Source organism: Camellia sinensis, chromosome 13 (assembly GCF_055761805.1).
Source record: "Camellia sinensis isolate YWXY chromosome 13, ASM5576180v1, whole genome shotgun sequence".
NCBI lineage: Eukaryota > Viridiplantae > Streptophyta > Magnoliopsida > Ericales > Theaceae > Camellia > Camellia sinensis.
This window is the reverse complement of record NC_138973.1, coordinates 68158685-68169732: the sequence shown is the minus strand read 5'-3', so window position 1 is coordinate 68169732 and position 11048 is coordinate 68158685. Positions and strand designations below refer to the sequence as shown.

Here is an 11048-nt window from a genome sequence, read left to right as displayed (position 1 = left end):
GATATATTTAGGTGGAAAATATAATGCTTAATTTTGAATTTTTAAAAAAAATCAAATTAAATAGTTTTTTTAATAAAAAAAATATAATGAAATAATTTTGATAATGTATGATTTTTTATATGTATTTATTACTAGTATTTGATAATTTACTTGATAATCTTTTAGTTACATTGAATTGAATTGTTATTAAAAAAAAATATTAACAAGCTGTTATATTATATTTAAAATTTGTCAAAATTTAAACTTCCAAATCAATTCGCATCCACCGATTAATTCATTCTATAAATTCGACCAATAGATGTAAATTAATTTTTTTTAATCCACCAATCCGACAGAGTAACGGCGATTGAAAGTTTTTCGGCTACAACCGATCCACGTATACCTCAAATAGAGTGAATTGTATCTTGCATATCAAATGTGAGGGAGTGCAATTCACAAAAGGGTATCTTTTTCTTGAAAATAGAACAAAGGTTAGGGACCGTATATGTGTACATCCACTGTCATCCCAATTGATGAATTCCCTCCAAAATTGGGGAAAAGGGTTTAGGGAAGGTTTTCTTCAGAGTAAGCCATCCAAATCGAACTACTCTCACAAGCGTCTGCTCCAAAAATGGCGTCTTCCTCTTCATCATCATCGGGACATGCGTACGAAATTCCATGGGTAGAGAAGTACAGACCCTCCAAAGTGTCCGACATTGTTGGCAACGAAGACGCCGTCTCTCGGCTTCAAGTCATCGCTCGCGACGGCAACATGCCCAACCTCATCTTAGCCGTAAGAAAAACCTCACTCTTTTTTGGTTCTACATTATCTGAAACTCACTGTCCTTAACTATCTGCGTGCAGTGTGACTGTTTTTATATTGGGTTTTTGTATTCGTTGCATCTCCTTGATGCTTTTTCAATAAAGGTTGTTTATTTATCTAAAAAAAAAAAGAAAAAAAAAAGAGGGTTTTCTTCAAAGCCCTAATTTAAAGAGTTCGTTTGTGTCTTTTGGTAGTTGGAGTTTCTGGGTATTTTATGTTTCAAATATTTGATTGTTTAGAAAGGGAATTATGGGACCAAGATTGTGTTTATGACTTTACGTGAATGAACTATGATTTATGTGAAATTTACAGTCTGTTTGTGATTTGACGAGAAATAATAAGAAACGATGAGAGAAAAGAGAATTATTTGTCATTTTTGGTTTAAAAATTAGGTAAGAAATGGTGAGAAAGAGAATTCTATTATAATGAAGCTTTCAATTATTGCAAAAAAAGGGTGAGATTTGATGAGAAAACAAAGCATTCCCTAGGATCAGTTGGTGAGAAAAACTAAACTTTTATTACTTCTGACCAGTGTTACTAGAAAATGTTGATACCCTAGCGAATTACGTTTTGGAGTGCATGTTCCGAAGCATGATACATTTTCCTTCAAAAACATGGTAAATTTGGTGATCCAAAAAGGTAAATTTAGTGATCCAAAACAATCCTAAAAGTCCATTTTTTTTTAGATAAATAAATTGAACAAAAAAGTAATTAAAAGTCTTTTCCAATATATTTTTTTTTATCAAATATAACAAACTAAAATCTAAGGTGAGTAAAGTTTTGACATGACAAAATGTCAAAAATGGGTCATAATGCTCATAGAAATATGTTGCTATATGATTATTTTGAAAATAATCTACATTTGATTGAATGTTTAATTGTTAAAAAAAATTACTCTAGACTAGAAGTACATTAAATTCTTAGTGTAAACTATAAAGGTCTACCCCTATCATACCCCGATTTAGAACATGAACTTGTGACGTACAACATTCTTGTTATTGTTCCACGTACTGGAATGATCTACGTTCTAGGTAACATAGCTTCTAAAAGTAGAAAACACAATCTGATGTCAAACCTTCTCCTTTCTTCTTATTTATACAAGCCTCCAGTAACTCCCCAGCTAACCTCCATTAAGGAGCTAATCTCAGCCACACAATTTAATTCAGTTACTGACAACTGTAAATTAATACAATTTGTTAAGAGCTACGGGTTAACAAAGTAACAGAATCTTTAAAAAACAACCAAGTTGCAAGTCTACAATGTAATTAGTGAAATGCAACGATGAAGGCTTCTTGCTTAAATGCAACGGCATCATTTCTCACATCTTTGTAATAATATTTCGGTTGCTTACTACACCGTTTTCATAGAACTCATCCTTGCCCTGTTTACTTGCTATTTCCTGCACTGTTGACTGAAGCTAAAGCTGAGCCAGGCTCCTCCTCAAGGCTTGTATCATAAATTTACTTGGTTTTGTATAGACTTCATATTGTGCTATGTGTTTATTATAATACATGTAGTGTGCAATATGTGCTCCCCATTTTGGTACTATCTCAATGAATATACTTATCTAAAGAGAAAATAATAATTTGTTGCAGATATATGCCTTTATCTATCTGAAAAGTGAAGGAAAATTTGCAAATATGGCCCATTGATCAATTAAATTTGTTTTGTGTACGATAAAGTGGTTCTAGGTAGCTAAGTAACATAGTTAAGGTCACACTTGTCTTGGGGAAGACCCAACAAAATTGACTTTACTTTCATTGGTAACGTTCAATTGGATTTCATTCTAAGCCTTTTGTTTTCCATAGAGAGAGGTGAGTTTTAGACCTTTTTTCTTCCCATCATATATGGCTTCTAGAAACAAAATTGCATGCTTTATGAAGTCTTACTCTATTATATGGCTGAGTTTTTAAACTAGGAAGTACTAAAAAACGTATTGATTTATTTTATCAGTACTTTTCATGTCCTGGTTGCAACCAGGAGGACACGAGGGTTAAAACAGTAGGAAAAGACAAGTCAGCATTAATTAAATTTTTTTTAACACCTAACAAATTTTTTTAAATCGCACTTGACTTTCATACCATGAGTTAACTTCTCAAAATAATTTCAGGGTCCTCCTGGAACTGGTAAAACCACTAGTATATTAGCTCTTGCACATGAGCTGTTGGGACCAAATTGTAAGGAGGCTGTGTTAGAGCTAAATGCATCAGATGACAGGTATATACATAATTGATGAACTCGCTTTGGTGTTTGATTTTCCTTCTAGCTTCTTTGGTTGATTTGCAAATATATAGTTATCACTTTGCTTTTCTTCTTCTAGGGGAATTGATGTTGTCAGAAACAAAATTAAGATGTTTGCCCAAAAGAAAGTTACACTACCCCCTGGGAGACACAAAGTAATCATATTGGATGAAGCTGACAGGTGAGTAGTGATATTACTTTTCTTGATGTGAGACCTTTTCTTACTTTAGCTTGTTGGCGAGGATTACAGTTAAAGACCTTTTCTTACCATGTTTTCCATCTAACAATATGAAATCAATATTTTTAATTATTTGTTAGCATGTTCATGTGGAATTTATACGTTTGCTTAATTTATTTATACACTTATATTTGTGGGTGTCTGTTAACAATGCTATTGGATACAAATTAGCATGACTTCTGGAGCACAACAAGCCTTGAGGCGGACGATGGAAATATATTCAAACTCCACCCGTTTTGCTCTTGCTTGCAATATTTCCTCTAAAATTATTGAGCCTATCCAGAGTAGATGTGCCCTTGTCCGATTTGCAAGATTATCTGATCAAGAAATTCTTAGTCGTCTCATGGTGGTGGTGGAAGCAGAAAAGGTAAAAATAATTCCCTTATTTGACACATCCTCTTTGTCATCTCATTGTTTATTTGTAATATGATTTATTTCCTTTCGCGTGTTCTTATCACGTGGGCACAGCAAACACCCTAACCAATAAACTGACCAAAGAAAAATAAATCATTAAGTAAGAGCTTATTAAATTTTGACGAGTGATTTCTGTTTGAAAGGAGAAATTTTCTGCTCTGGAACCATGAAAGGATAAAGATTAATCCATCTCTTCATTTCTTAGTTATGATTGAAAGTCATGCATTCTCCTTGTCCTTGGATCAATACCTTCTTTTTTTTTTTTTTTGTGTGCGTGCGTGTGTGTGTGTGTGTTGGGGGTTATTGTAATTGAGAACCCTTATCTGTTAAAGGTCACGTTTCCTAAATGAGGCATTGCTTGAGTTTCTTTTGTTTTTTGGATAAAATATTTTAGTCATTTCCTAAAAGCCTAAAAATCACCATGTGCATCATTTTTGTTACTTCCATGACCTAAGCTGTAGAAATCTGCCCAAATTTAGGTTCACTGTTTATACTTGTCTTTTGATAATTATCTTCTGGTTAGTGCCTTTGTCTTGGTATACCTTTTTGATGGGTTGCGATCTTAGGTAGGCTCAAAGATATATGTGAAATAGATAGAAGCAATAAAATTATTTTCAAATAGCATATAACATTCAGACTGAGGATAAACAAACCAATCAACAAATAAGTTGGGACACAAAGTTTGGGTGGAATAGGGTTATAGTGACTGTGAAGTCTCTCACATATTGTATCATAAAAATAAGGGTAACTTGCATTGACCTCCCCTGAGGTTTCTAAAATGACATAGCTTGTGAAGTACACATATAGAGAGAGTAAGCGACCAACGAAGTAGGAGGATGGTAGGAACTGACCTCTGCAGCTCTTCCCATCGGTGCATGCTCCTACATTTCTGTGAATTTCTAACAATCTGGAAAAATATCCCTAAATAACGGTGCTTAAACCCCCTCACAATCTCTTTGAACCATAGAACTGGATTGATCAACGAGTAACAGGGCAATAATGAGTTGACAATATCAGGTTGTCCCTCAACTCTTGGACCACTTATTTCTTTTGAGTTTTGAGTGAGTTTTCAAGTCTACTCACCACCTTCTATAATGTATACCGAAGACAACTTCAGCCACATGGAACTATATTCAATTATTACTAAAAGGAAAAGGAAAAATGCAAAAAGTTAGTGGGAATCAAAAGGCATTACAATTAAAATGGGTTTATAATTATATTTTACGGGCTTATAATATATATATTATTCAGCATGTCCCCAATGTGTTTGTGTCCTCATTTTTAGATAAATACCTTAGCCGCATGTCCATGTCCTATGTCTATATCTGTCCTTGTTAGGTCCTGCTTTTATTGTGTGTTGGACATTGGGCTTTCTCTGCCAATTGATCTATGGGCATAGTTGCAAATTATCTCTCATCTATTTTGAAGGAGGTTAGTTCATAATATGCACTATTTCTATGGATGGGATGAACAATTTTTTCTAGTGGTCTGCTTGGCCTTTTCTTGGCCTATCTTATTTTTTATTTCTTCCTCTACAAGTTTCAGTTAGTTTGTTAAAAAAAAAAAGAAAAAGTTTCAGTTAATTTGTGTGTTGGCTCATCCAGAACATGCCTTCTAATGAGACTGTTTGCTACAGCTTGTAGGAGGTGATTATAGCTTATTTTAATTTAAGAGTTTGTGCTGGACGGTTTGGTGCAACTTTTACTTATAGCTTATTAGGCAAAAATAGTATAAATAAGCTGATTATTTTAAAGCTAGGGAATGGGTGGCTTCTGCTTTTTGATTATCAGCTTTTAGCTTTAAAAAAGCTCCACCAAACAGGGCCAATGTGTGCTTCTATTGTTTGTAACTTCGGGGAAGCTGCTTATATCTAGGCCAGTGCTCCGCTTTCGTTTCTGAAGCTAAATATGATAAGTGTGTTTTGTCATGGCACAATTTCAATTCACTTGTAAATTGCCAAATTTGTTTATTTCCTAATGGCTGGAAATTTGGGTACCATCTGTTGCCCAATATTAATTTCAAGTGTGATGAAAGGAATAATTAATGCCTTTTTTATAACCATTGAAGGTTCCTTATGTCCCAGAAGGCCTTGAAGCAATCATTTTCACTGCTGATGGTGATATGAGGCAGGCATTGAATAACTTGCAAGCTACATACAGTGGATTCCGGTTTGTCAATCAAGAAAATGTTTTCAAGGTTACTGCTCCGAAATGCCCGCTACTTTTTGGTACTTGTCACAGCCAACTTTGGAGCTCATTCTTAGTGTCTTTGGTTGGTTTTCAGGTTTGTGACCAGCCTCATCCATTGCATGTGAAGAATATGGTACGAAATGTACTAGAAGGGAAATTTGACGATGCTTGTGCTGCTTTAAAGCAGCTCTATGATTTGGGCTACTCTCCCACTGACATAATCACAACCCTTTTTCGAATTATCAAGAACTTTGATATGGCTGAGTATCTGAAATTGGAGTTCATGAAGGCATGTATATGTTGTCAGGCGACCTAATTATAAGACATATTATTTGTATTTTTTCCTCCTGTTTTTCTCTCACAGCTGTGATTTGTTTTCCAATGAATCTGCAGGAAACTGGATTTGCACATATGAGAATCTGTGATGGAGTTGGTTCATATCTTCAGCTATGTGGGTTGCTGGCTAAGCTTGCACTAGTCCGGGAAACTGCTAAAGCTGCATAATGTAGACAGCAGCTAGATTTTAAACTAGTAATGAGTGAGGCATTTTGAAGTTAAGTTTCGTTTATAGGATGACATGTGTGGCTTCTATGTCGAGCTTTTGTTTAGAGGAACCAGAAAGTATTATGTGGTTAAACTGTTTGTTTTGTACTTGAATTATAAGGGGGCTACATGAACAATTGGGATATTAATGAATCAAGCTTTTTAGTTTGAAATGAGGGAACTTTTTTACCACATAACAAGTAAAAAACACTTTAAAAAAACTTAATCTACACTTGTTTTTGGTTGGTGTTGCAGCAATGCCCTTGAAGAGGGAAGCAAAATTACAGAGTCGGTTTTTAAATTCTACACAATTGTCTGCTATCGTTGTTGCCTGACTTGTTTTCCGTTGCACCTGTTGGAATGACTCTTTCTATTTGTTCAAATAACTACTTCAATAAGTTACAATTCAATTGTTTTTCAATTTGTTATTGTCGTTACAGCAGAGTTTTCTTAAGACTTTGACAGGACTCCAATCCCTTCCCACACGACCCATGTCAGCGCAACCTCCTTCTCGACCACTTTCGGACCACCCATGTCGGCACAACCTTCTTTCCGCCAACCTTCTTCTCTTCACCACTTTTGGCCCACCATTATAAAGACAAAGGAAGGGATTATAAGGATACGATTTGAAGAAATGGAAAAAAAAATTGCATATGGACATAAACATAATTTTAAAATAGAAAATCAATTTTCATTTAAGCAGAAACATTATATTTAAATTTTTATATTGACCCTATTAAACTCACAGATGCATAAACATATTTCTCAGTATATTTCTCACCACTAGGCATAAAAGTAGTGAAATTTATATAAAACACATGTGAAGCCCAAGATTTTTGTCCGTTTAGTGATTAGATAAATTTTTTTTTTTAAAAAAAAAAGTTTATATTGCATCGCCTATTGATTGCTGCTGCTACTTGGGCCTTAGAAATGGGGTTTTTAGTTGAGCCCAACCTCATTTACTCTTCTGGCCGAAAAGCCCAGAAACGACGCCGTTTGTCCACGCAGATGCTCACACGAGTCCGAACTGTTAAATTCGTCCTCTGGGTCCGCTAGGGTTTTTATCAAAGTTAGGGTTTCAGGGTAGAGAGAGAGAGAGAGAGCGGCGAGATCACCAGCACCACCATCAGCAGCTACAATGGTTCTCAAGTACGTATATTTCTCATGTTTTGATAGTATATTCTGTCATATATATGTATGTAGATCATGGTTTCTATATATATATATATGTATTGTTTTAGTAGATCTGTAATGTGTGTGAATATGCAATGAAAACATGTTTTTAGTGCTGGACTTTTCATCTATAGGATTGCAATGGCTATTGTGTTTGTGATTTGAATATATCTGGTTGATGTGGAACTTTTAGAGATGGAGCTGTTTTACTAACCATAAATCTCTCTCTCTCTCTCTCTCTCTCTCTCTCTATCATGGAGAGCATATGAGCAGATCAGTTCATTTTCCATTGCATCACTTTTTATTTTTCTTTGTTTTTGATAGAACATGTTTAGCAACAGCTGTACCCTGTTTGCAGAGGACATCTAGTCTTTTGGGAATTTTTGGGGAAAAATTGGAGGAGTGTTTGGAGGGAGGTGGGAGAGTGTTTGGTTTAATGGTGATTAATTTTTACTTCTCAACTAATGAGTTGATCAAGCTTTATGGTGCTATGACTAATTTTGTGTTCATTTAGAACTAAATTTTTGTATCTTTGTTTAAACTTCTATTTCCTCGCAAGATTTTCAGTTCTAGCCAACCCCAGATTGGTAACCCTAACTCGAACCGTTGCTCAAATTGAAATTTTAGTAAAAACTACCCAAAACACCTCTCTATTTCTTGACCCAAAGCCATATCAAATTGAGTTTTACGCTTTCTTAGCCAAATTGAGGGAAACTCATTTCCAAATCCCCAACGGCTAAAAACGATGACATGGCAACTCATTTATTTTTCGTTTTGTCCTCCCAGATTACAAACTTAATTTCGGTTGTCCATTGGAGAGCTTCACAAAAACTTCTACTCACTCAGATTTGGGTTTTTTTTTTTTTTTTCATTTTTACTTAGATTTGAGTAAAAGCTGGAAATGACCTTAATATAGTATAAGAACTCCTTAGACATTGATATTATTCTGAAAAATGATAGCTAATTCGAGCATGTTGCAGTCATATGTCTACAATTAAACTATTGAGAAGTTGGGAACATAATCATGAATGTAAATCTCTCTCTTTATGTTGTTCATCAGTATATGCATCCCCTTTAATGTCTTGAAATGCTTGATAGCTTTTAAGGAATGAGTAAGGTGCAATGTTGTTGTGCTGCTGTTTCATACTCCATTTTAGCGTGAACTTTTCTGGGCTTACGAAGTGGAAATAGTGCCTCACTGTCTTTTGCTTTTCCATTGGTGACTGCTGACTGTTTCATTTTAAATCGGCATTAAATACTTTCAGTTGCAAGAAATATAATTGACTAATTGATCTTGGGCTATCAGGACTGAGCTTTGCCGCTTCAGTGGTGCCAAGATATACCCTGGCAGGGGTATCAGATTTATTCGCTCGGACTCGCAGGTGTGTTGTGTTACCACTCTCTGTTTTTACTCGTATCTTATAAGGTTCATTGTGTTTTATTTGACAAAGTTATATATGATAAAACTTATCATTTTTATACTCTTTTTTTTTTCGGGTTCTATTGTACTTTTTTTTTTTTTGGTGTGGTTTTGTTAGAGGGAGTCAGTATTGTCACTTTATGCATCTTATTCACAGTTTTTTAAAAATATTTTTTATTTTTATTTGTTAAATTATCATTAGATTTAATTTAGACTAAAGAAGTTATCTGGTTTTGCCAAAGGTTTTCCTTTTTGTCAACTCAAAGTGCAAGCACTACTTCCACAATCGCTTGAAGCCATCAAAGCTTTGCTGGACAGCAATGTACAGGAAGCAACACAAGAAGGTGATTAATCTTTTCACTGTCCTCTGGATTTACACAGATATTCTTTTCCTTATATTTATAGTACAAATCAACTTCCCTGTTGTAGTTAAATTTAGTCACCAAGTTGAAAACTTGCAACCATTTTTGCGCTTGCTTATAGGATGTTTCTGCTGAGGCTGTGAAGAAGAGGCGACGAGCCACCAAGAAACCATACTCAAGGTCTATAGTTGGTGCCACCTTGGAAGTTATACAGAAGAGAAGAACTGAGAAGCCCGAGGTCCGAGATGCTGCTCGTGAGGCTGCGCTGCGGTATGCTTTTTTTTTTTCCTTCCCCTTCTTTCGATAGATAAAATTTTCTTAGTGGTGAATGTTCTCTTGCTGTCAATTCATTAACTTGCTTGCTATTGAATTGTAGTTGCTCAACTTATACTATGTCTTGATTAAAATTGTTATCCCCAGTGAAATCAAGGAGAGGATCAAGAAAACCAAGGATGACAAGAAGGCAAAGAAAGCAGAGGTTATGGCCAAGGCACAGAAGACAACCAAGGGTAACGTGCCCAAGGGTGCTGCACCAAAAGGTCCTAAACTTGGAGGTGGCGGTGGAAAGCGTTGATTTTTCTATCGTTTTGCTCATTTCTTCCCCGACAATTAGATTTGGTTATCGGAGATTATTTCCTGTTTTAGATTGTTTTGTATGAATCGACTCGTCATATTTGCAGAAATCTGTTTGAGATATTTTACCCTCTTGATTATTCATTAGGGGATGAGCAACTTTTCTTACTTAAATCAAAGAGAGCAATTTCATCGACTTTGTACACTCTTCCTTTAGGTAGTTTTTATTTTTATTTTTTATATTTTATAATCAAATGCATGTAATTGCATTCGGTAGTCACGTACATGTCAAAACATGTCGTTGACATGATTTGAGCCATGATTCATTTGGTTAGGGAGCCATTTTTGGAGATCAGCCTGCTGATTCACTCTGCAAGTATTCGTTTGGTTAAAATCCATGAACTCAAATTGGTAAATATGCAAACCAATCCGTCTGTGCTTGTATTGTATCCTTCATATCATCTGCTGCTTTTTATTTATTTATTTGTTTTTCAAGTTCTTTCTTTCAAAACATGATAGAGCTTGTTGGCACAATTTCTATATCTTATAAAATTGAACATTTGATTAATTTTTTGAACTTAATGTTATACTCTGGTTCAAGATTTTTAGGAGGGAAATCCGTTACCTATAGCCAATCTCCAATTTCTTGCTCTTGTTCCACAATTTTGAGAGAGAGGAAGAGAATGGAAGTTCCATCTGCAGACCAAAGTAGTTCACTTTAGACAGAGGAACCACAGTTTTGTGCATTTCTTATTATTTCCCTCCTTCTTCTTCTCTTTCAGAAAGTAATGTGGTTTGAATCTTTATATCAGGCAATCAAAGATAGTTTAGCGGACTATTGTATGGTCATTCTGTCTACACTGTTGATTTTATCCAAACTGCAAAATAGAGATTGTCAATTTAAGTTTTTCTTGAAATTATTTCATACATGAAAGAGCCTGAGCTTATTACAAAAGCATTAGAATTTCACTTTCTCTCATCTCAATTACTATAGAACATGATAGGATGATTCCATTCTGCAAGATATCTTACGACTCTTACCTTAGTTTTCTTCTCTTTCTGAATGGAGTACCGTGCGAGTGTTTTCAACCTA

At 35.0% G+C, this 11048-nt stretch overlaps 2 protein-coding genes across 2 annotated transcripts; both read left to right on the top strand.

The window, feature by feature from the left end:
• Positions 1–317: 317 nt before the first annotated feature.
• RFC2 (replication factor C 2) lies at positions 318–6600 on the top strand. The gene is made up of 7 exons (XM_028199163.2): positions 318–772; positions 2913–3019; positions 3123–3224; positions 3453–3648; positions 5763–5891; positions 5979–6173; positions 6278–6600. The coding sequence occupies exons 1-7, from the start codon at positions 611–613 to the stop codon at positions 6386–6388; spliced, it is 1002 nt and encodes a 333-aa protein (XP_028054964.1). The 5' UTR covers positions 318–610; the 3' UTR covers positions 6389–6600.
• A 612-nt stretch (positions 6601–7212) lies between these two features.
• On the top strand, positions 7213–10151 carry LOC114259167 (large ribosomal subunit protein eL24). Its single transcript, XM_028199164.2, has 5 exons — positions 7213–7576; positions 8907–8982; positions 9263–9364; positions 9504–9652; positions 9803–10151. Exons 1-5 carry the CDS (start codon positions 7566–7568, stop codon positions 9954–9956), a joined length of 492 nt encoding a protein of 163 aa, XP_028054965.1. The 5' UTR covers positions 7213–7565; the 3' UTR covers positions 9957–10151.
• The last annotated feature ends 897 nt before the right edge of the window (positions 10152–11048 follow it).

Bases quoted from the DNA above. Each gene is read 5' to 3' on its own strand.
- RFC2 (XM_028199163.2), top strand. From the start codon at position 611: ATGGCGTCTTCCTCTTCATCATCATCGGGACATGCGTACGAAATTCCA. The intron at 5,892-5,978 runs GTTACTGCTCCG...GTTGGTTTTCAG, and splicing joins ATCAAGAAAATGTTTTCAAG to GTTTGTGACCAGCCTCATCC. The intron at 6,174-6,277 runs GCATGTATATGT...ATGAATCTGCAG, and splicing joins TGAAATTGGAGTTCATGAAG to GAAACTGGATTTGCACATAT.
- LOC114259167 (XM_028199164.2), top strand. The intron at 8,983-9,262 runs GTGTGTTGTGTT...GTTTTGCCAAAG, and splicing joins TTATTCGCTCGGACTCGCAG to GTTTTCCTTTTTGTCAACTC. The intron at 9,365-9,503 runs GTGATTAATCTT...GCTTGCTTATAG, and splicing joins ACAGGAAGCAACACAAGAAG to GATGTTTCTGCTGAGGCTGT.